The sequence below is a fragment of the Molossus molossus genome, unplaced genomic scaffold (genome assembly GCF_014108415.1).
Source record: "Molossus molossus isolate mMolMol1 unplaced genomic scaffold, mMolMol1.p scaffold_m16_p_1, whole genome shotgun sequence".
Classification (NCBI taxonomy): domain Eukaryota; kingdom Metazoa; phylum Chordata; class Mammalia; order Chiroptera; family Molossidae; genus Molossus; species Molossus molossus.
The window spans coordinates 195,086,258-195,110,239 of NW_023425344.1; the positions used below are offsets into that span (position 1 = coordinate 195,086,258).

Consider the following 23,982-nt stretch of genomic DNA (forward strand, 5'->3'; position numbering starts at 1 on the left):
CAGGGAAACCCAGGGAAATACCACCACCACGATGGTTGCATTTTATAGTAACTACTGGTATTTGGCACTGATGCACTTTTTCTGGCTGCTATCTCTTCCATTTAACACCTCCTACTTACTAAGTTCACCAGCCTGTGGACTGTCGAGTTCTTTCTCTTCTGTGTGAGTCCAGCCCGTGTATTCTGTTGATTACAGCTTCTTGTACCCACGTGGACCCCTGGCCTGTAGACAGTGTCCTCTGCCCTCACAGACTCATCGTTCGCCGTGTGAACAGTGATGGTCATCTGCACAGCAGCGTGGATTCAAGAACGTTAGGCACAGTGCTGTATGTCGCAGGATGTAGATGGCCACGAGGGCTTGCTTGGTCTCATGGATAACCTGACCTCACTTTTCTAGCATGAACAGCCAGGTTTTCAGACTCTAGCCTGGATCGCCACCCCCAGCAGCCTCAGCCGTTTTGCACCTACCTGCTGTCTGCCTCTGTGTCTTTGGCTAAGTCAGAGTGGCCCCAGAATTTCAGAAGCAGCAATGTTCTTGGGTCTCTGGGATGGCTTTACTTTGATCTTTTTCCTTATCACCAGTGTAACGCGTCTGATTGCTTTGTGGTGTGGTTGTGAAAATCCCTCTGCCCTGTTCCTGTGGCTGACCCGGTAGGTTGATGACAACACTGTCCTGTCCCTGCCATCTGCAGAGAAATCTGAGCCGGGCTACCCAGGAGCAGAAGCAGTTGACTGAGAAGCTAAAAGATGAGACCGAGCAGAAGGAGCAATTAAGGAGACTGAAGAACGAAATGGAGAATGAGCGATGGCACCTTGACAAGACCATTGAGAAACTGCAGAAGGAGGTGAGGGAGCAGGGAGAGGAGAGAGAGCGGAACTCGGGAGGGAGCCTGGGGAGGAGGAGCAACACCTGGGGGGGGGCAGCCCTCGGAGGGCCTGACGAAAGCTAAGGAGACCTGCCGTCGTGTGTAACCCCAAATGTGTCAGGGGTCTGCAGATCCCCTGAAACAGCTCTTTGGGCTTGTAGAGATACAGAGAAACTGATTTAGAATATGCCAGTACCCTCTGGACTCTGGGCCTGGCTGCTTCCCAGTTACAGGTGACTGAACCCAGACGGCCCATGCCTGGGAGCTTTGCAGAGTCCCTGAGGAGGCTGGAGAAGAAAGGGGAGGAGAGGTGCTCGGTGTTTAGAGGGCCCCAAACCTAGCTCCGTATGGGGTGGGCTCACCTGTGTCACTTCTTCCAGATGGCTGACATTGTCGAGGTGTCCCGCACATCAACACTGGAGCTCCAGAACCAGCTGGATGACTACAAGGAGAAGAACCGCCGGGAGCTTGCAGAAATGCAGAGGCAGTTGAAGGAGAAAACCCTGGAGGCAGAAAAGTCCCGGCTGACTGCCACGAAAATGCAGGAGGAGGTAACACCTGGCCAGCCTGTGGTTCCGCCCTTAGTCAGAGTTTCCTGCCACACTGTGAGCCTCCTCTGGGAAGACCGGGGTAGATCCTAAAGTCAGCCCTGTGCAGGCGCCCCCGTCTCAACCCTCTGGATGGTTACACGGGCAAATGGTGAAATGGACAGAACAGGAACGTCACCGTTTCCTTAACGAATCCAAGAATTTCTGCCTAAAAAGATTATCTGCCATTTATGGAGCTCTCGTGGTATGCCCAGCGGTGTCCTAATGATTTATAGGTATTAATGTTTTAATCTAGTCCCAGGACAGGGATTGTAGTGACCATGGTTTGTTTAGAAAATACAGACTTGTACTGGAGTGGGAGTGAGCGGTAGGGAAGAGTTTCAGAACAAGGATCATGGAGACAAAAGACGTCTTCAGGAATTTATGAGGATTGAAATGATTGAAACATAGTTTTGGTTTTATATCGAAGAATAGTAGAGCAAAGTAACCCCAATGTTAGCTCCCTTCAGTCTTGACTTCTAAAGAACTGAGAAACATAAAGGGGCTGGTTTTGATCATTTTGATGGGGAGCCAAGGGTTTAAAGTGCAAATCGAGTGAACGCTGATTTCTGGCTGTGCTTTTTGCTGGCCGGGTGACCTTGAGCTGGATGGCCTTGAGCACGGCCCCCCATTTTTCTGAGCATCCGTTTGTTGCTCCCTCTTTAAAAATATACAAAATAATAATGACAACATGCAGGACTTAGTATAGCAGAGGGTCGGTATATCCTGGATACTTATGTTATTATTTTTTTATATTAAGTCTTACATTTTTTTCATAAGCAGTGCCAAGAACACTAAAATTCCAGGGGAAAACAAGTTTTTCTTCACAAAACAAACTTTTAATGTCTTTGATGATCAAAGAGAAGTCGCCCATGAGTCAGTGTTGCGAGTGTGTGGAAGAACAATGGGTATTTATGACAGACTTCTAGAACACTTCTGAAAGGATCCTGATAACAGATCCAAGTAAAAACTGAAATTAGTTTATTGACATCACAGTTCTCTTTGACATTAAAAAAAATCATTTTCATTGCTAGAGCAGCTGGGGCGGGGGATTCTGATAGTCACCAGGATGCCAACACCTGGTGTGCAGTTTGATCCGAGGAAATCACAGTGTCAGGGTGACCCCTGCCAACAGCTTCTGTTGCCTTTTCTATGACAGTTACTCTGCTGGAGTCTTCAGATTGGAAGGAACCTTAGTGATCTTCGAGTTAGATAAGGAAACTCGGGTCCAGAGAGATTAGTTAAGGTCAGGTGGAGACCAGTGTTATCTATAAAATAGTACTAATTCAAAAAAAGCGTTGCTTCTGATGAAAACAAAGATGGCCCTTAGATTTTCTCCATGGCAAAGCCCTACACTGTCACCTCATCATTTTGAAAGGAAATGACAGATTGTGCCCCCCCCCCCAAGCTGCTGAAGTCAAGGAGTTAAGACAAAAGTGAATTAACAAGTCAAGATCACCCCAGATTCTGAAAAAGTCAAGCTCAACTCTGTTCAGCGCCTCCCCCCGCCCCCCCCATCCTGAGTTAAAAAAAAAAGCTGCAGGGGTTTATCCTAGGTCCTGTCACACCAGCCTTCTTTGCTTTGAGGGAAATAGATGTTTTACCTATTTAGCCTTTGTTGTGGTGGAGCTGGGAAGTTCTGATGCAGGTAATCTTTATTATTATAATTATTTTTTGTTAACTGTCACCCGAGGATATTTCTCCATTGATTTTTAGATAGAGTGGAAAGGAGAGAGGGAGGGAGAGAGAAACAGATGGGAGAGAGACACATTGTCTGCCTCCTGCACAACCATGACCAGGGCCGGGGATCGAGCTTGCAACCCAGGTACGTGCCCTTGACTGGGAATTGAACCTGCGACCCTTCGGTCCATGGGCTGACACTCTAACCACTGAGCAATCCCAGCCAGGGTGGATGTAGGTACTCTTTAGAAAATTAAGACTTAGAATGATGTTGTTCAGTTCACCTTCTAAATCTCACTTAGCAAAGGGCAGTTTTAACTCTCGAAGGCAGATGCTTCGAAAGGTATTGGCTTAACTGCGAGTCCAGACACGGCACAGCTGTGCTCTTCTGTGTATACTTGGCAGGTCTCTTACCGGGTCTCTCAGCGTGCAGAGCCCTTGAGATGCTCCAGGACGTCTGGGGTTGGGCGGTAGGCATGTGCTGGGCATCAGGAAGACACCAACAAGGAAATGCAGGCTGTCCATTTGCCTGTCAGTCTTTCTGACTCTTAAACCCATGTTCTTTTCTGGTACTTTATTTGATTCTCATAACAGCTCTATAAGGCCGGTTTTAAAATTACCTCAATATTGCACATTGGGAAATGGAAGCACAAAGATGATACTTTTAAGACATTCTTTGGAGAGATTTCAAATGTTCTGGGGTATAGTGCACCCTTTGTAACCAAAGCCTAACCCCAACCCCAACGCTACCCCTCATCCCAACCCATCATTCCTTTTCATGGGCTGGCGTTCACTTTGAGCTGTCACTCACAGTTTCGTTTCACAGTCGTCTTTTCGCTCAGTTACCACCCAAACCAGACCAGGATTTTATGGGGAGGAGTCTTCCTCAAGGCTGTGCTGTTTTCACAGAAACATCAGGTGATCCCGCCCCCGAGAGAGGAACACATTTTTTTTTTTTTTTTTTTTATCCTCACCCGAGGACATTTTTCCATTTTTTGTTCAGGTAGAGTGGGAGGGAGAGAGAGAAACATCGATGTGAAAGGGACACATCGAGTGGCTGCCACCCGCACGACCAACCAGGGCTGGGGACAAACTGCAACCGAGGTACACGTCCTTAGCGGAACCGAACCCGGGTCTCTTCAGACCGCAGGCCGACGCTCTAACCGCTGAGCCAAACCGGCCAGGGCGGAACACATTTCTGAAAGTTTTTCCACTGGTCTTCCTAACTAGTCTTCCTAACCTGTTGGGTCCTCCTGCTCCCCACCCCAAGAACATCTTTAGGGCTTTCCCAACTTTTCTGTGAAAATCAAGTGAGAGTAGCCCTGGCCGGTTTGACTCAGTGGTTGGAGTGTCGGCCCGTGGACCAGAGAGCCCTGGGTTCGGTTCCCGCTAGGGGCACGTACCAAAAAAAAATAAATCAAGTGAGGGTATTCTTTCATGGAGTTTGCCACTTACTCTCATGTACTCCCTGCAGGAAACAACCCCCTGGTGTGGTCTATTCCAAGGCTGCTCTCAACCACCTCCAGGAGGGTAGAAAGTTGAGAACTAACCAGACAGCCTTAGGCTTCACTGGATCTGTCCACACAGATGTGTGGCGGAGGTGGCCCGTCCCTTCTGGGAGAGTCCAGAGTAGTGGAAAACACAGACCGCCCCTTGTGAAGAAGCTCTTGTCTGCCGCAGCCTTCAAAGCTGTTAGTTCAGTGCCCCCTTGTGGATGAAAAGAGCACGTCCGTTAAGACTGCTGGTTTTCTTTAGAGAGCAGCGGTTTTCACCTGGCAGGCATGTTTTGTGCCTGCAGGTTGCTTTGGGGCCATTCATTTGGTTTTAATTTCTCCCTAACTTTAAACCTCTGTTGAGGTGATGCTGATCCAGGTGGGCAATCAGTTATCTTCTGGGAAAGCACTTACCTAGCTCAGTGGATGCCAGTGTTTCTGATTGGGACCTAAGGTGAGAACTACCTCTTGCATTGCAACCCAGTGATACATTCATCCCTACAAACATATGAATATTAAATGCAGAAGTTTCACAAAACATTATTTGCTTGTACTCTACTCTGAGTATTTTTTCTGTCATATTTAATTTTAAAATTCTGGTGGACATCTGTATTGAATTTATAACTCAATGGGTTGCTGCTACCTATAGCTGGAACCTCTCCATCTCCCTTTGTTTTGTTTTGTTTTTGGTTAATCCTCACATGAGGATATTTTTTGCATTTCATTTTTTAGAGATAGTGGAAGTGGGTGAGAGAGGAAGGGGGAAAGGGAAAAAGAGAGAGAGAGAGAGAGAGAGAGAGACATAGATGTGAGACAGACACATCAATTGGTTGCCTCCTACACAATCCCAACTGGGTCTCGGGATTGAACCTGCAACCCAGGTACTTGCTCTTGAACCAGGAATTGAACCTGAGACCCTCAGTGCATGGGCCAACACTGTAACCACTGAGCCACACAGGCCAGTGCAACCCTTCCCCCCCCTTTCTTTTATAGACGAGGAACAGGCTCTGAGGGTGGTGGCACTTGCTCAGGTCCTCTGACCCTCCGCAGGCTCTGCTTCCGCACTGTCTGTCCAGAGCCCTGTGCTCCTGACGTGCCCCAGCTAAACACCCAGCCCCTTCTCGTTCCAGATGCGCCTGATGGAGGAAGAGTTACGGGACTACCAGAGAGCTCAGGAAGAAGCCCTCTCGAAGAGGCAGCTTCTGGAGCAGACGCTGAAGGACCTGGAGTATGAGCTGGAGGCCAAGAGTCACCTCAAAGACGACCGCAGCAGACTTGTCAAGCAGATGGAGGTCTGTGGGCGGCACCGGGGCCTGTGGAGAGCGGGTGTGGGACACGAGGGACGCAGCCTCTGCTCATACCTCAGCCTCTGGGGAGCCTTTGCTCTGTAGTCTCTCAAACAGCCAGACGTTAGTCATTTCTTGATTCGGGGAAGCATAGTTCATAGACTCACTGGACTTTGGAGCTGGAAGGAATGATGGAGGTAATTTAGCTCAGGGTCCTCATTGCCTGGAAGAGGAAGCAAAGCAGAGTCCCAGAGAGTTTAGCTGCTTTTACACGAGGGCACATAGATAGTTCACTTTCTGCGTGCTGCTTGGGCTGTGCTTCTGACAGTGAAGGAGACGAGACTGCAGCAGGTCCAGGAGGGACGGAGCTGTGCCTTGAGTCCAAACAGCCTCACCCTCGGGACACCCCGCACTTGTTTGCCACTCCACGTGCTCCGGTCTGCTTGCTGATCTTGGCCCATTTTCCCGCACAGATGATCTAGCTTGGCCAAAGCCAGCAGCAAACTGGCTTAATTCACTTTTGAATACACAGTGTAAACACAGGCCAAGAGAATATATCAGAAAGTGCTCAGTGGAACACAACACATTAGAAAAGTGGATCAAGAAGTAGAATCTAAATACGAACAGCCCACCCAGAATGACAGGAAGAGCCTTAGTATCCATTCACCTGAACTTGTACAGAAGAGTAATCTTCGAGAATAAAACCAATCCCGAACCAGAAAAACCCTCCATTCCCCGCCCCGCTGCCCCCACCCACACGCCGCACCCCGGTGGAATTTAGAGAGGGAGAAAGAGACCTAAAAAGCAGCCTCAGACTTGTGGGAGAAGTTAAAATCGTCAAGGTTTTGATAAAGGGCAGAGAGTGCTCAGGGCCAGGGGGAGAGAGCTTAAATCTAAAACGAATGGAATTCCTGCTTCAACTGTGCAAATAAATAGAAATAACTTTTAAAACCTCCAGGGGACTTATTAGCAGTTTGTATCTAGGGAGTGATGTTTCAGCCATTAAAGATTTTATTAGAAGGGTCCTCTTTAGAGGCTGGAGAACCTGGTTACAGTTTTCTAAGATTGCTGTATGTTTTGCTAATGTCCTGGTTCTGATCTCATTAGGAGAGGTCATTTTAGGGCAAGCTACATTGAACCCGGTTAACTAGGAAGTAATTATTCTAGGGCCCTAACAGTTTGGTTCAAAGCAAACCAAGGCCTCCTCGGGCAGCAGCATAAGAGCCTGGCCCCCTGAGTGCTCCTGCTACTTCTGTTTTTTTCATCCTCACCCGAGGACATTTTTGCATTTATCTTCAGATAGAGCGGGAGGGAGAGAGGGAGGAAGCGAGAGAGAGAAACATTGATGTGAGAGAAACACATCGAGTGGTTGCCACCCACACGACCCCAATTGGGGCCAGGGACAAACTGCCACCGAGGTACATGCTCTTAGCGGGAACCGAACCTGGGACTCCCCAGTCCATGGGCCGATGCTCTAACCGCTGAGCCAAACCAGCCAGGGCTCCTGCTACTTCTGTACAGTACACATTTTAGGCAGGAAGAGAACCCTGTGAAGAGGTGCTTTTAGCTCAACATTGGGTTGTCAGGTCACCCCCTTCTAGAATATTTCGACTAAAAAGACCATTTTCCTTTGCCAACTGAAGGTTTAGAAGCAGTGGCATAGCTAAGCCTCATTTGTCCCTCTGCAGCATTTTAGATATTTCTCCATTAATTTCAAAATGAGTAGCTCTCACCCTGACAGTTTGGCTCAGCAGTGAGAGCATTGGCCCGTAAACCAGAGTCATGGGTTTGATTCCCGGGCAAGGGTGCATCCCTCAGTTGCAGGTTCGATTCCTGATCGGAGTTGTGTGGGAGGCAGACAATCGATGATGTGTGTCTCTCACATCTATCTAAAAACAAAAATCAATGGAAAAATATTATGGGGTTAGGATTAACAAAAACAACAACAAAGGAGTTAAAAAACAAATACGAAAAGAATCGCTCTCGAGCGAAGAGCCCAGAGAAGAGCCCTGGCGGGTTGTTCCTCCCTAAGAAGCAGCTGTCCTGCCTGTGCCTTCACTAGCATTTCAGTTCATTCTCAGGACTCGAGCCCTGGCAACAAGGAGCCTTTTCTGGGAACTCAGAGGCTCAGGTGGTAGTCTCCTGTCCGTGTGGCACTCGTGGGCCTGTGATTTCCGACGTGAGCAGACCTGCTCTCGGAGGAGCCGGGACCACTGAACAGATAGGGGTGGTGCAGGACTCACTGTCCGCCCTGAGTGGGACTGTGGGACTCTCGGCTGCTGGGAGAGAGCTGTCTGGGTCCCCTGTAGCTTTCCGTCGATGACAGGGAAGGCAGGCACTTGGTCACTCACATGAGTTTTGACTTTCCCTTTTGGCATTTAGAGAAGCACCCATATCTTGTCCGTCAGCCTAGACGGTGGTGGAGACAATGTTTCTGTACCGACGCCCCAGACTCCTGTTTAAAAACTCACAATGCTGGTTGCTTTTTAGCGTGTGTGGCTCTGAATCAACGCAGACAAGTGACAAATTGGCTGGTGACCGTGGAAACGCACACGGAGCCCGCACCCCCAGTTCTAGGCACGGTGGTCTATGGGAGACGCCTCTTTCTTCGTACACCAAGCTACTTTGCAACTCTTTTCTCCTAACGCTCAGTGACGTTCCATTAGGAGCCAGCGAGGGAGAGAGAAATGACCCTTCTGTGCCGGCTGGTCTAGCGGAATGGGCCAGGCTGTGTTTACGGCACTCCGAGGCCAATTTGGGCCTGCACAGCGCCAAGTGCGCTTCCTTAGCAGAAAGGCCGGTGCCAAAGGCTGTTAACAGACTCGACTCCGGCAGGGTTCTTGGAAACCCTGAGCAGAACGGAGGTGAAACGTCCTGCCGAGCTTGGAGTGGTGAGAGACACGCGCCTTGGATGACGCTCATTTCCCACATGTAACGTGGACACCTCAGGCTAAGGCAGGTCTTCGCAGTTCCTGGTTCATAAGGGGGAAAAGGAGACCTGACAGAGACGTGCTTAAATATCCTCAGTGCTTATACCAGCGTTTGGGGTAGTGTTTTCCTCCTTTAAAGTATTTCCTAACTGCACAGTTACATCTTGCATTGTGAAAGCAATACAACAGTGTTAAAAACATCTGCTTTGGGCAGTGTGAGAAATAGAAACATCCTTTCCCAAACCCTACTGACACGCAGCTCTGACGTGCCCTGGGCTTTCCTTCCGCGGGGCAGTCCCGCTCCCGGACCGGTCAGTGAGAGTTACAGGCTGTGTTTGTGTCTTCTTAGGACAAGGTGAATCAGCTGGAGATTGAGCTGGAAGAAGAAAGAAATAACTCGGACTTGCTGTCTGAGAGGATCACTCGAAGCAGGGAACAGGTACTGTATGTAATGGGTGGTGAGTGGACTGTCCCGCGTGAAAAAGGAAATGTGGGAGGTCAAACCCGAGGATTCAGCTGGAGGAGGGGAAGAAGGTTCATGCCTTCTGGAAATGATGGAAGGCTGCATAGTCATCACCAGAGTAAGCTACTGGGAGGGAGGTGTAATATATAACATACGTTGCAAAGTGGATGCTTCCAGAATGGTTATGGATAACAGTCCATTAGTCGTAACAGGCAAAGTGCTTTCAGAGCCGAGGCCGTAAGAATCATTAGTCAGCGAGCCGTCGTGAGATCGGGTCACTGGCACTGCGTTAGCGCGATGGGAACGAAATCGGATGCGCCTTTTATTTGAAGGACTTGACATGCTAATTAGTACACAGTTCACAGCACAGTAACAGTACCTTCCAAGTGATTGCTTTTTGCAGTTTTGAAAGGAGTTTAACTTAACGGTTGATTCTTACAGTAATACTGAGGGAGAGCCGGGAACAGTTCACCCTGTCCTCGCCCTATAGGTAATGGAGCTAATTTTCCAAACTATACTTAGTGTAATTGCAAGGGTGTTAGATGTAGTTTCCACATTTCATTAAGGAGAAGTTCAGAGTGGTTAAGTCATATCCTGGAGATGCAGAATCACCTCCCTAGAGACTGGTGACCATGTCCCCACTGCGTGTCCAAGCCACTCGAGAGAGCAAACGTGCCGACACTGTGGGGCAAGGATGCAGAACACTCGGTGGCGGTGTGAGAACTCACATTCCCTCATCTCAGCCTTTCATTTGCACGACGCCTGGGTGCTGTGGAAATGGGGTGTGCTTTCATCGACAGCTGAGTTGTGTGTCTTGCTCCGGAAGATGGCGCCAGAGAAACTGGACATAGACATTTAGAAAACTCTTCACCTCTTGATTTGTCCTGGGCACATTCTTAATTAAACAGTGCAAACAAACCCCAAAAGTCTTGGGTGGTGCCGAGTAAAACTAAGGAAATTATCTATGTAACGGACTGACAAAAAAATCTGAAATGTAAATTAATTTTTGCAAACTCTTTCACCTTGAAAGAAGCACTGTCCTCTGGTCACTCTTACAATTTCTCACGTTCACCCCCCCCATCTCAGGGTTCCAGTGCTTGAGGACAGTGCCATTCTGAGCTGGGACCCTCTACCCAAAGTTGAAGGGGAATCACTGGCTCTTTTCCAACTGCCATTGTTCCCCTGTTGACAGGTTCTTTGCAAACAAGTAAGATAGTCTTGCTGCTTTGCTCCTGAGGGTGAAGGAATTTCCAGCTGGAGGCTCCATCCACCCTCCCCCGAGCTCCGCTTCTGCCCGCATGTTCCACGCTGTGCTCCTTGGTCCCTCTGGAGGGTGGCCGCCCCTCCAGCCTGAGCTGCCAACATTTAGAGAAAGACCCTCATGAAAACCTGGTGTCCAGATGGAGTGCCCAACTGTGACCTCTGAACCCTAGCAGGTTCTTACTATAAAGCCTGCATTTTCTAAGTTCTCTCACTGGCAAAAAAGCTATTTTGTTATCCAGCCTGACTAAGTAGCCACGTTACCGCAGGGCATGTCGGGATCTGCTAAGCATTTACGATGAGAGACCAAGTGGCCGTGAATCTGTTTTGCTAATGCTTCTTGTGACTTGTGGCAGGAGGAATGGTGGGAAAGCATGCCATCCTGTCAGCCACTGGACAGTTGAAACAGGCTTCCAGACAAACTGACCCCTCGGGTCAGCCGATGACCCTACGCTCAGAAAGTGATCGCTTAGGTCAGTTTGCTTTTGGGCCCTTGCTACTGTTCTCAGCCGAACGCTGGGGTCCCGGGGAACAGAACTGCCTCCAGGCTGTGGTTGCAGCTGGAAGTATTTTCCCTGAGCCCAGAACCTGAAGTAAGCCAGGGAGGAAGTTACAGAACTAACTTGGTCTACTGGAAAGAGCACTGGGCTGCGAGTCTGTGTCTGTCCAGGAAATTCTGAAGGTTTTTCTTACTTCTTTTAAAAATTATTTTATCGTCCTGGCCAGTTTGGCCCAGCGGTTAGAGCATTGGCCCGTGGACCAGAAAGTCCCGGGTTCGGTTTCCGCTAAGGGCACGTACCTCGGTTGCAGTTTGTCCCCGGACCCAGTTGGGGTCGTGCAGGTGGCAGCCACTCGATGTGTCTCTCTCATATCAATGTTTCTCTCTCTCTCTCTCTTCCTGCCTCTCTCCCTCCTGCTCTATCTGAAGATACATGCAAAAGTGTCCTTGGGTGAGGATTAAAAAAAAAACGCAACATTTTATCTTGTTAATCCTTACTGGAGGGTATTTTTCCATTGATTTTTAAATAGAGTGGAAGCGAGGGGGGTGGAAGGGGGGGGGAGAGAGAGAGAGACATTGATGTAAGACAGACACATTGATTTGTTGCCTCCTGCATGTACCCCGACAGGGGCCAGGGATCAAACCTGCACCCCAGGTACGTGCCCTTGACTGGGAATCAAACCCATGACCGTTCATTCCATGGGCCAATGCTGTAACCACTGAGCCACAGCATCCAGGGCAGTTTTTCTAATTTCTAACACTGACATGCTGGGAGAAGGTTTTGTAAAACCCCAGCTGTCTGAGTCGCCCTTTAATTCCCCCGTTCCCTCCCTGTATCTGACCCGACGAGATGACTTTCACACCACCGGCCTCTGTGCCCCGTTAGCTCCTTCCTTCCCTTTCCGTCTCCGCTGCGCTCTCTGGGGCAGGGAGGGTGCAGCCTGGTGCCTGCGGTAAGTGGGGAGCGCAGCACCGAGTTCTAACTGATGTCGGAATGGCCAAGGCAACACAGAGCAAAGCCCTGAGATAGTGCTGCCTCCTGACCCAGGGCCCAGGCCTCCCTCCCGGCCTGTGTCGCCTGGGGTTCGAGAAGGGCAGGCGTGGACTGACCATGACCTGCCTCCCAGGAAAGCACCTCATTCTTATTCCAAGTCAAAGCCCGTGCGAGGCCCCTTAAAGGAAGGGCTCTGAGGACAGGGCCCTGGGTGTAGACAACGGGCCCTGATTGTGAAGGTGTTTCAGTGCACTTGGCGAACCTTTAGGGCCTTGTGCCCGCCGCCTTCCCCCCAGAATCGGAGCAGCAGGGAACTTCACACCCGGGAACTTCACACCCGGCCCCTCACAGCGGGCCTGTGCTGCCTCCACAGACGCCCCCTATGGCACAGGACGCGCCCCTCTGTCCTCTCCAGCCTGCTCTCTCCCGGCCCTGGACGGCCCTGGACGCCCAGCAAATTCTGCTCCGTACTGTAAAGGGAAGTGTGGGGAATTTTATTTTTTGGATCTTCCTTTTTAAAAATTTAAATGTAAAAGTTTATGGCTTTACTTAAACTCTGCATTCTCACAAGCTCCTCTTCTATCTCTTTACTTCCCCCAAACGCCTCCCGTTCTTTTTCCTGGTCTTAGCCATAGGGCTCAGGTGGAAAAGCTAGAAAAAGGGGGTTTCCAGTAGTATCACCCAGCGGCCGGCCCCTTTCTGGGAACCCGAGGCCTGGCAGGGACTCCGCCGTCGTCAGCTGGGCGTCCTGCGTGTGGAGGGAGATCTGAGCCCCAGGACTCTGCGGTGCGGCCAGGTCACATGGCCACTGCAGAGGGGCCTTAGGTCTCTGGACTCCCAAGACAGTGCTCCGTCTCCCAGTGCCTGAGAAATGTGACAGACACCTGCTGTGCGCATCGCATCGCAGTAAAGCTGTAAAACTATCCAAAGCAGGTCCTGTCCTGAGGTGCTGTGATTGGCTGGAAGCAGGCCTGAAATGGATAACTAACGAGAAAAAGCAGCAGCTACTCAACGCCGAGTGAAGGGCGCTAACGAGGAAAAGATTATCATAACGAGACTGGAAGGGTTCTCAGAAAAAAGGGTAAGGTTTAGACAGACCGAGAGGGGTGGGAACGGGGTCCTAGAAAGGGTGGTGTGAGCCAGGATGGAGAGGTAGGATGGACACTGAGGAGCAATGAACTGTGGCTTGATCGGCTTCTGGTTTCCTTAAGGGAATAACAGGAGAGGCAGATTGAGAGGTTTTTATTTTTTTAATTGATTTTTAGAGAGTGAGGAGAGAGAGAGAAACATGGATTAGTTGCCTCTCTTACACACCTGGATTGGTGATCGAACCCACCACCTTTTGGTGTACGAGATGAAGCTCCAACCACTGAGACACTCGGCCAGGGCTACACTGGCTTTGGTCTGTTTAAATCTAGAGAATCCTTCTTTCTCTTCTTCCTCCCGAGCTGTGTTTCCATTTATGACAATCGCCGCTGTACTGGAGATTCTCGGGATGCTGCGTGCCCTGGCCTGGCACTGACGTTCAGAGGCCGGAGAGGCTAAGCGGCTGCCTGGGGTCACACAGCTTGTAAGGCGCGGGGCCGCAGTTGGACTCCAGAACCTACTGCCTCCCACCTGTCCCCAGCACCCCAGCACCAGACTGTAAGGGTGACGCCCCGCAAATCATTTGGGGTCTTTATCCCCAAGTTAATACGGATGAGGATTTACATCCACCCGATCCTTCGTCCTGTCCTCATGAGTCCAGGGTTCAGATGGCAAAAGAGAGGCCCAGCTTGGTGTGTTTTAAATGTGTTCGGTGTTGAGTGCAAGTGGTTCAGAGCAGCGCTGGGCCTAGATGGAGAGGCGTTCCGTTGGCCGTGGAGGCAAAGATGACCTAGCCCAGTGGAGAGACGATTCATCCAGCCCAGGCAGCTGGCAGGCAGGACAAAAAATACCAACGTGAGAGCTTCGGTGGCTTCATGGTCTTTCCAGGGGATGCTCGAGGCTGCTCAGCTGCCCCGGCAAAGTCTCTGGCTTCTGCCGTCACTGTAAGGAGCTGCTCCCCAGTGGCCGGCTCACACCTGCTCCTCAGTCTGCACCGCAGGGGTCGGGGCTGGGAGATACGGCTCCACCATGCAGTCAGCGAGTAAAAGATCAAAACGGGATTTCTTTCTGTTTTTTAGTGAAAACGAACCTCGTCTCAGCACTGCCTCCGTTATATCAGCTGTTCAGAAACCCCGTGTGTACAGTTGGTTGATAATAGTTTTCCTTTCTTGTGACTGAGTATCATTCTTAATGCCAGCCAGGAGTGCAGGCTCCCCAACCCCGTTACAGCCCCTTGGCAGACACAGGTGACAGGTTAGATGTTGTTATTAGTAATCATAAGTATCTCTTGCTTTTCATTACCCCAGAGGCAGCTGCTTCTAATCCGAGAGCTGGCTCAGGTCATGGGTGCCTGTGACATAAACCCCGCTGGAATCTGATACTTTATTTCTGCTCAGAATGCTCGGGATTTAGCATTCTTTCGGTCCAGCTGTGATAAACCGTTGCCTTCAGCTCCTGTTCTGCTTTCAATTTGCCTGGAAAGTTTTTATTTGGTCTATTTAATACAGCTGAGGGGTAAACAGCACGTGGGGCACTGAGCTTATACAAAGCAATGTTTTCCCAGCCTCAGATTTACTTCCCTATTCCAAAGGAGGAAGCTGGCTAAGCCAGGAGCTGTTTTGTTTTTTTTGTTTTTTTTTTTTTTTAATGCCAGAGTGGCTCAGGATAAAAAGGATCTGATTTGGAATATTCCCAACCCCTTGGGCCATTCCGAGGGACCACTGAAGTGAGCACAGCTAAAACGTGTCTGGTCTACGGGAAGGCCCGTTCTTGGGAGTGCTACCCACAACGCCACGTGATGTCCCCTGTACGAGGCTCCGCATGGCAGCTTTATTTTAGAATTAGTGTCAGGCTGTCCTTTGTGAAGAGTTGCAGGAAGCTTGTCACACTTGCCAAAAGCCTTGGTTTCCAAAGGACTCCAGAAAAATGGACAGCCTGGTCCCAGTAACTGTTAAGTTTTATGGTTACACATGTGTTCCTTCCTGTGCTACACTCTGATCTATTTTATATTTCCATTTTAATGGCCTTCTTTGAGGGGATGAGGTGGGTAGACATATTTATTTTTTTGTTTGTTTTTTTCTTTTTTTTGGAGATTTGCCTGGGGCTCTCCCGGGGGATCTTGAACCTGCGGAGGCCTCCCGGGTCCTGCTTCCTGAGGGCTCCTCTCCCCCCAGGCCCATTTCCTGGTGGGATCCAGATTTTTCAGTTAAGGCCACTGAGGGAGCAGGGCTGGGCTCACAGGGTTGTCCTGAATCCCGGCCGGGGCCCAGTGCTGCGTGACTGCCGGGCTCACAGGGTTTGTCCTGAATCCCGGCCGGGGCCCCATGCTGTGTGACTGCCGGGCTCACAGGGTTGTCCTGAATCCCGGGGGCCCAGGGCTGCGTGACTGCCGGGCTCACAGGGTTTGTCCTGAATCCCGGCCGGGGCCCAGTGCTGCGTGACTGCTGGGCTCACAGGGTTGTCCTGAATCCCGGGGGCCCAGGGCTGCATGACTGCTGGGCTCACAGGGTTTGTCCTGAATCCCGGCCGGGGCCCCATGCTGTGTGACTGCCGGGCTCACAGGGTTGTCCTGAATCCCGGCCGGGGCCCCGTGCTGCATGACTGCCGGGCTCACAGGGTTGTCCTGAATCCCGGCCGGGGCCCAGTGCTGCATGACTGCCGGGCTCACAGGGTTTGTCCTGAATCCCGGCCGGGGCCCCGTGCTGCGTGACTGCCGGGCTCACAGGGTTGTCCTGAATCCCGGCCGGGGCCCAGTGCTGCGTGACTGCTGGGCTCACAGGGTTGTCCTGTATCCCGGCCGGGTCCCCGTGCTGCGTGACTGCCGGGCTCACAGGGTTGTCCTGAATCCCGGCCGGGGCCCAGTGCTGTGTGACTGCCGGGCTCACAGGGTTTGTCCTGAATCCCGGCCGGGGCCCAGGGCTGCGTGACTGCTGGGCTCACAGGGTTTGTCCTGAATCCCGGCCGGGGCCCAGGGCTGCGTGACTGCCGGGCTCACAGGGTTGTCCTGTATCCCGGCCGGGTCCCCGTGCTGCGTGACTGCTGGGCTCACAGGGTTTGTCCTGAATCCCGGCCGGGGCCCCATGCTGTGTGACTGCCGGGCTCACAGGGTTGTCCTGAATCCCGGGGGCCCAGGGCTGCGTGACTGCCGGGCTCACAGGGTTTGTCCTGAATCCCGGCCGGGGCCCAGTGCTGCGTGACTGCTGGGCTCACAGGGTTGTCCTGAATCCTGGCCGGGGCCCAGGGCTGCGTGACTGCCGGGCTCACAGGGTTTGTCCTGAATCCCGGCCGGGGCCCCATGCTGCGTGACTGCTGGGCTCACAGGGTTGTCCTGAATCCCGGGGGCCCAGGGCTGCATGACTGCTGGGCTCACAGGGTTTGTCCTGAATCCCGGCCGGGGCCCCATGCTGCGTGACTGCCGGGCTCACAGGGTTGTCCTGAATCCCGGCCGGGGCCCAGTGCTGCGTGACTGCTGGGCTCACAGGGTTGTCCTGTATCCCGGCCGGGTCCCCGTGCTGCGTGACTGCCGGGCTCACAGGGTTGTCCTGAATCCCGGCTGGGGCCCAGTGCTGTGTGACTGCCGGGCTCACAGGGTTGTCCTGTATCCCGGCCGGGTCCCCGTGCTGCGTGACTGCTGGGCTCACAGGGTTTGTCCTGAATCCCGGCCGGGGCCCAGGGCTGCGTGACTGCCGGGCTCACAGGGTTGTCCTGTATCCCGGCCGGGTCCCCGTGCTGCGTGACTGCTGGGCTCACAGGGTTTGTCCTGAATCCCGGCCGGGGCCCCATGCTGTGTGACTGCCGGGCTCACAGGGTTGTCCTGAATCCCGGGGGCCCAGGGCTGCGTGACTGCCGGGCTCACAGGGTTTGTCCTGAATCCCGGCCGGGGCCCAGTGCTGCGTGACTGCTGGGCTCACAGGGTTGTCCTGAATCCTGGCCGGGGCCCAGGGCTGCGTGACTGCCGGGCTCACAGGGTTTGTCCTGAATCCCGGCCGGGGCCCCATGCTGTGTGACTGCCGGGCTCACAGGGTTGTCCTGAATCTTGGGGGCCCAGGGCTGCATGACTGCTGGGCTCACAGGGTTTGTCCTGAATCCCGGCCGGGGCCCCATGCTGTGTGACTGCCGGGCTCACAGGGTTGTCCTGAATCCCGGGGGCCCAGGGCTGCATGACTGCTGGGCTCACAGGGTTTGTCCTGAATCCCGGCCGGGGCCCAGTGCTGTGTGACTGCCGGGCTCACAGGGTTGTCCTGATCCCGGCCGGGTCCCCGTGCTGCATGACTGCCGGGCTCACAGGGTTTGTCCTGTATCCCGGCCGGGGCCCAGTGCTGCGTGACTGCCGGGCTCACAGGGTTGTCCTGTATCCCGGCCGGGGCCCAGTGCTGTGTGACTGCCGGGCTCACAGGGTTGTCCTGAATCCCGGCCGGGGCCCCGTGCTGCGTGACTGCCGGGCTCACAGGGTTGTCCTGAATCCCAGCCGGGGCCCAGTGCTGTGTGACTGCCGGGCTCACAGGGTTTGTCCTGAATCCCGGCCGGGGCCCAGTGCTGCGTGACTGCCGGGCTCACAGGGTTGTCCTGAATCCTGGCCGGGGTCCAGGGCTGCGTGACTGCTGGGCTGTCCCCAGTCCCTCCACTGCAGACACAGCTCCCTTTTGGGCTCCAGAGTCCTCGCCAGGGTCCCCCGCCCCCCCCTCCCCCGTAGGACCTGCCCTTCCTGAGAGCCCTGGTCCTAGGGGTTTGCTGAGCGGGAGAAAAGGAACAGATTTTCAGCCTGGATTAGAATCCCCAGGCTGCCTCCACCGTTCTGAACCTTCCACCTGGAGAGGACGGTGGACGAATGGGCCACCAGGCAGACACGCGAAGTCCCTCAGCGCCTGTCGCTAGGGGCTCTTGATTCCTGGTACTTCCCTCCTTGGTCCGCAAGCTGGAGCACAGCTGCAGAAGTCGCCTCGACCCCTGACCCCCGACCCCCAGAAAGCAGATGCTGTGCAGCTGCCACGAGCCCGGGCCTCTGGTCTGCCGGCCTTTTATTGTCCTCTGGTGTTTGGTGGCCTCACGTCCCACAGCAGCTGAAGTTCTACATTTCTTTCTCACAAGCCTCTGGTTCTTATCCCTTCGCTTTGGGAAAACGCCCCACCCCCATGCTGCTGGCAGTACAGTCTGAACAACAGGACGAGCCCACCCTGTCCTTCCAGACCACCGCGCTACGTGCGGTCACAGACCTCACCTGGACAGAGCCGGTCTGCCCTGGGGACACGCCGAGTGTGTGGAGAGCCTCCGATGGAGGGCGCCTCGGCTTCCTCAGAAGGGGAGCTACCTAGCACCCCAAAAGGTGGAGGATTTTCCAAAGTGTGCTTTCGCTGTGTCAGAGGCCAGTTCCAAGGGTCCTTAGAGGCATCTCGTTAAGCTTGTTGTTTAGAATCGAGGAGTCTGCCTCCCAGGGGTGAGATGACCAAGGTCACACTCGGAGCCAGGAAGGGAGGCTGGGCCACCGCGGCTTGTCTGGGTGATGACGTCCCATCCCAGTGGGTGTTTAACTGTGTCCTCAGTGAAGTTCCCGCCGGTGCCCAGGGGCATGAATGGAACACTTTCCCCCGGGAGGCACACGCTCTGTGGCCCAGCCGTGCGGACGCCGCCCCAGCAGGGTGTCCCCGGCCGGGTCACAGCACGCTGGCAGCAGGACTGTGAGCCCGCATTCGTTACCGAGGACTCTGCTCAGAGGGCAGTCACGGGAGCCCTCCCGGCCCCTCTTCGCAGCATGTGATCCCGAGGGCTCGGGGGCCAGGAGGAGTGGGAACGGCCCCGGGCGGAGTTTCACCTGCTCTGCCGCTGACCCTTTGCATGGCTGGCATTTTTCCCTGCTGTGCACCAGCCTCCTCCAGTCCCGGCTTCTATGTGACAGCTGTACTTGAACCCTAGGTCTGTTCGAAGCCTTTTCACTGAGTTGATCCGGAGAGAGCAGGTGGTATGGTGGGCAGTGAGCAGCGGGTTCGGCCCAGGTTCCAGTCCTGTCTCCTCCAGTTACGTGTGTAGCTGCCCTGGGCCGAAGTGTCCTCTGCTGTACAGATCTGAACCCCCATGACCTCAAAGCCTGCCAGGCAGGAATGCAAAAATGTGAGCATTATTACTGTTTTTATTTTTTGAACCATAAGTTACCCTGTCACCTGAGGGCAGCATCCCAGCTGCCCCCTGTGGTAATCGAGCCCTCCACGTCCGACTCAAGGCCAGTCTCATGCGCGGTTGCCCCCCTCTGCCAGCCACACTGCTGCTTGTCATTCCGTGCACACACCGTGGTCGGGCAGGGGTAGGTGGGAGCAGGCGCAAGCCTGGCCCCACGTGGTGGTGTCTCCTCTCACTATTTCCGGGACCCCCAGGTCTTTTTCTCCAGGTGGGGACAGGGTGAGCTTATCTTTCACTTATTAGGGAGCCTGCACAGGTGGTGGAAATCCAAGTGAAGCCAGGTTGTTATAAATGCTCTCCAGGCCTCAGGGCCCCCCGTGTGTATACCTTAACCCAGGCTGGACCCCAGCCTTAGGGGGGAAGGGACCATTGTATTTCCCTGGCTCACCTTCTTTGTTCTCCTGGCTCCGCTGAACAGTCCCGGGAGCAGCTCTGGGTCTCTGTCTCTGATGCTCACTTCATTGCAGCTGAAAGCCCGCTGGAGCCCTGGCCGGTTTGGCTCAGCGGTTGGAGCGTTGGCCTGCGGTCTGGAGAGACCCGGGTTCAGTTCCCACTAAGAGCATGTACCTCGGTTGCAGTTTGTCCCCGGCCCTGTTTGGGTCGTGTAGGTGGCGACCACTTGATGTGTCCCTTTCACGTTGTTTCTCTCTCTCTCCTTCCCACTCTATCTGAACAAAATATCAAAAAATGTCCTCGGGAGAGGATAAAAAAAAAAAGCCCTTGGGCACGAGAAACAGAGATGCTGAATTTCCAGGCCCACGACTGGATTTCTTTTTGGACGCTGCTCAGCTAGGCTCAATTCCTACTAATATGGAAGAAGCCCTCAGTAATGTGTAGCCTTTGTCAGGTCACCTGGAGATGCCCAGTATTCTTGCTGACTTCTGTTTCTGGCGTAAGGAGGGAGAAAGCCAGCAGTGTTTGAGGTATGCTCACTGGAAGCCCTTCTGTAGCTTGAACTTGCAACGCAGAAGTCCAGCTGGGGGGCGCCGGCTCCGCCTGCTACTGGTCGTGTGGATTTCGGGCGAGTTGGTGACTGACTTGTCCCGGTCTGCCTGGGACTTTCCCAGTGTGAGCACTGAAAGTCCTGCGTCCTGACCACAGCTCCGTGCTGGGCAAGCTGGGGTGGTCGGTCTCTGTGTAACCTGACTGATTTCTCCAAGCGCCAACGTCCTCGGCAGGAGCATGTTACCTGTTTCTTAGGGTTCTGGATGTGACAGGAGAGTGTGTGGAGTGCTAAGCGGGTGTTTCAGTTTTCAGAGCTGCTGTATCAAAGTACCACAAACTGGGTGGCCCAGAACAGCAGAGGTTTATTGTCTCAGAGGGCAAGGTCTGAGGTCAGCGTCGGCCGTTCTCCCCCTGGACCCATGGGGGAATCCTTCCTTGCTTCCTCCTGGCTTCTGGGAGTTCCCTGGCGATCCTTGGCGTTCCTGAACTTGGCAGACCTCCGACTTCCCTCCGCGGGTCTCTCTCTGCACCACAGTTCCCCTTTTAATAGGGACACCACTCATATCGGGTTAGGGCCCACCTCATTTTTTACTTGATTACCTCTGTAAAGACCTTCTTCAAAAAGGAGGTCACCTCTGAGGCACTGGGGTGGGTGGGTTAGGACTTCCGTGCATCTCTTGTGGTGGACACAATTTGATTCACAACAGCAGGGTTAGCTACGTCTGTTATCGCTGTTCGTATCATTATCTTTGCAATCATCGAGAAACAAGCGTATCTAAGACACAGCTCCAGCGCCCGAGGAGAGGGTGGCAGGAGGCCCCGTCACGCAGAGGACCTGAGCCCGTCTCTAAGCCATTTCCGCACAGAGGCTCTAGGGACAGCTCCTCACCCCCGGCTTCTGCTCTGTGCGGTGCAGATGGAGCAGATGAGGAGCGAGCTACTTCAGGAGAGAGCTGCGAGACAAGACTTGGAGTGTGACAAGATTTCCCTGGAGAGACAGGTGAGGACAGCTGGCCCATGATCCACCCCCCCGCCGAGGCTCTGGACTGGCACCCTCAGTGGCTCCTCCTTTGCACAGCACCCAAAGAACTCGGTGTACCTCTCCCCAGAGAGGTATTGCTAAGACTATTTCCAGAGGGGATTTTCTCAGAGAGATTAAAATGCTTGGAAGTTACAGCTGGGGAGGTGGGATTGCAAGTGCTTTCTAGATCCTCAGATGGGCTAAATGCTAACGTGAAGGGAATAGTAGAGAACCCGTGTTAAAAGCACATGGGTCACTCACACAGCTGACTCGTTATTTCTTTTATGTGCCATTCATGTCAATTCTCCCCGGTTATGGTATGTGGTGTTGGTGAAGGGGCCTATTTCTCCTGCCAGTGGGCTTCTGTGAGGCCCAGGTCAGTGTCCAGGATTCCTAGCCCACGGCAAAGATTTCACTCGGGCTCACAGGGAATGGACCTGATCCCTTCTCTTGGCCTGCGGGACTGGGGCCTTTCTCTGGAACACCCCTGGCTCCCGGATCCCCGGGGGCTGCCCGTCCCGGGTGGAGGGCCGGCTCTTCGCAGTCACTGCCCCGCGCTGGTACCACCTGTCCTCTGCTCGGAGAGAGTGTGGTGCCCGCAGCCCAGGGTCTCCCTGTCTCATTCCAGAACAAGGACTTAAAGAGCCGGATTATCCACCTGGAAGGTTCCTACCGGTCCAGCAAAGAGGGGCTGGTGGCACAGATGGAGGCCAGGATCGCGGAGCTGGAGGACCGGCTGGAGAGCGAGGAGAGGTGAGCCTGCCCCCTGCGGCGCGGAGGCCTGGCGGGCAGTGGCCAGCACGCTGCCGAGTGCTTTCAGATCTTCTTCTTCTTCTTTATGAATCCTCACCCGAGGATATTTTTACATTCACCTTCAGACAGAGTGGGAGGGGGAGAGAGAGAGAAAGAGAGAAACATTGATGTGAGAGAGACACATCGGATTGGTTGCCACCCACATGACCCCAACTGGGGCCAGGGACGAACTGTAACTGAGGTACGTGCCCTTGGCTGGAATCAAACCCGGGACTCCCTGGTCTGCAGGCCCACGCTCTAACCGCTGAGCCGAGCCGGCCAGGGTGGCCCGAGTGCTTTCACACTTGTATCTTCACATCCTCAGAGCTTTCACGTGGGGAAGGCAGAGCAAGTACAACCTTGCTGCTGTTGTTATTCCCACTTGACAGATGAGACAACTGAGACCCATCCAAGTAAGTGCTTGAGGAAAGCAGCCTGGCTGAGTGTCAGTGTAGCTGGACTAAGCCCCAGGACTCCTGCTCTTCGTCCACAGCACTTTCCCGCCCTTGCTGCTCGTTTCCCCATCGCCTCAGTAGGACCAACTGCCTCTAAGCTGAAGTCTGAGCCAGATTAGAGGCAAGGGGGCTGCCTCTGCCCCGAGGGCCGAGAGTATTCACTCCGCTCCGCAGAGGCTGAGTGGCCATCTGTCAGGGCTGGGCAGGTCGCCCCAGAGGATGGGAGGAACAGGTGACCACATACCTTTCCAATACTGTGATTCTTTATAGCTAGCTCTCCGATTGCAGCCCGAGGGCAGCACCAGGTTGAACGTGACCAACCTCAGTTCTTACGTGCGGCCCCTGTCCTTCCAGGAGGGGTGTGGGCGTGCATACCTGTGGGGGTGACATTTCACATTCTCGGTTATCAGGAGGATTTTTGGAGGCTGGGCTGCAGCAGCCCGGACTAGCAGTCTGACAGTGACCTTCGGTCTTACACAGTAAAGCTCGGGACAGAAAGAACTCAGGGCAGGTCCAGTCCCAGCTCTGCCCCTCATGGGCTCTGCAACCTGGGGCAGGCCACATCTCTTCTTAGAGCCCCGTTTCCTCATCTGTCCCATGACCAGCACTTTCCTCCTGTAGTCGCATGTCTCTCTGACCCTCAGCCTTGAGTGGACCAGGCCGCCCCGGTTGGGCGTGCCTCCTCCACAGCCTGGGCTGGGCTTCCTGGGGGGCTGGGATAGGCAGCCCTCAGTTTTGCTTCCTCCACCCCCCAGGGACCGGAGCAGCCTCCAGCTCAGCAACCGGCGGCTGGAGCGGAAGGTGAAGGAGCTGGTGATGCAGGTGGACGACGAGCACCTGTCGTTGATGGATCAGAAGGACCAGGTGAGGGACCCTCTGCAAGTTCATTTCAGATGAGACTGTACGTCCTGGGCTGGGAAGCAAGAGGGCGGCGAGGCCTCTGTGGGCGGGCGATGGGCTTGTGGTGGACTGATCCTGTCCTTCCCTCCACCCAGTCAGAGCACAGAGTGGGGCCTCTCCAGGCTGCCTTAGTAGGATCTCAGCAAACTTCAGACCCTGGACTTGACTTGTAAAAAGTGACTTGTCTGTCACAGAGGCTTATCTCCACTTTCCCGTGAGACTGGTTGCCCGCCTCGCGTGCCTTGGTGACCTGGAGGTGGCCGGGTCACCGGCTGGCCACGCCGGGCTCTGCCCGTCCCAGCCAGGCCGTGAGCCACAGCGCTAACCCCTCTCTCCCGACGCAGCTGAGCTTGCGCTTGAAAGCAATGAAGCGGCAGGTGGAGGAGGCAGAGGAGGAGATCGACAGGCTGGAAAGCGCTAAAAAGAAGCTGCAGAGGGAGCTGGAGGAGCAGGTGGACGTGAATGAGCAGCTGCAGGGACAGCTCAACTCCATGAAGAAGAACCTCAGGTGGGCAAGTGCGGCGACCCCGACCCTGAGGAGAGTCCCTGCTTCCA

The 23,982-nt window shown here is 53.9% G+C and overlaps 1 protein-coding gene across 1 annotated transcript in view; it reads left to right on the forward strand.

The window, feature by feature from the left end:
- Positions 1-23,982, forward strand: part of CGNL1 (cingulin like 1) — a 152,534-nt gene that overhangs the window by 124,891 nt on the left and 3,661 nt on the right. The window contains exons 11-18 of the mRNA XM_036280333.1: positions 692-844; positions 1,246-1,416; positions 5,756-5,917; positions 9,191-9,280; positions 21,176-21,259; positions 21,909-22,033; positions 23,283-23,391; positions 23,772-23,935. Coding sequence (XP_036136226.1) covers positions 692-844; positions 1,246-1,416; positions 5,756-5,917; positions 9,191-9,280; positions 21,176-21,259; positions 21,909-22,033; positions 23,283-23,391; positions 23,772-23,935 — 1,058 coding nt within the window. The remainder of the gene's footprint in view (positions 1-691; positions 845-1,245; positions 1,417-5,755; positions 5,918-9,190; positions 9,281-21,175; positions 21,260-21,908; positions 22,034-23,282; positions 23,392-23,771; positions 23,936-23,982) is intronic.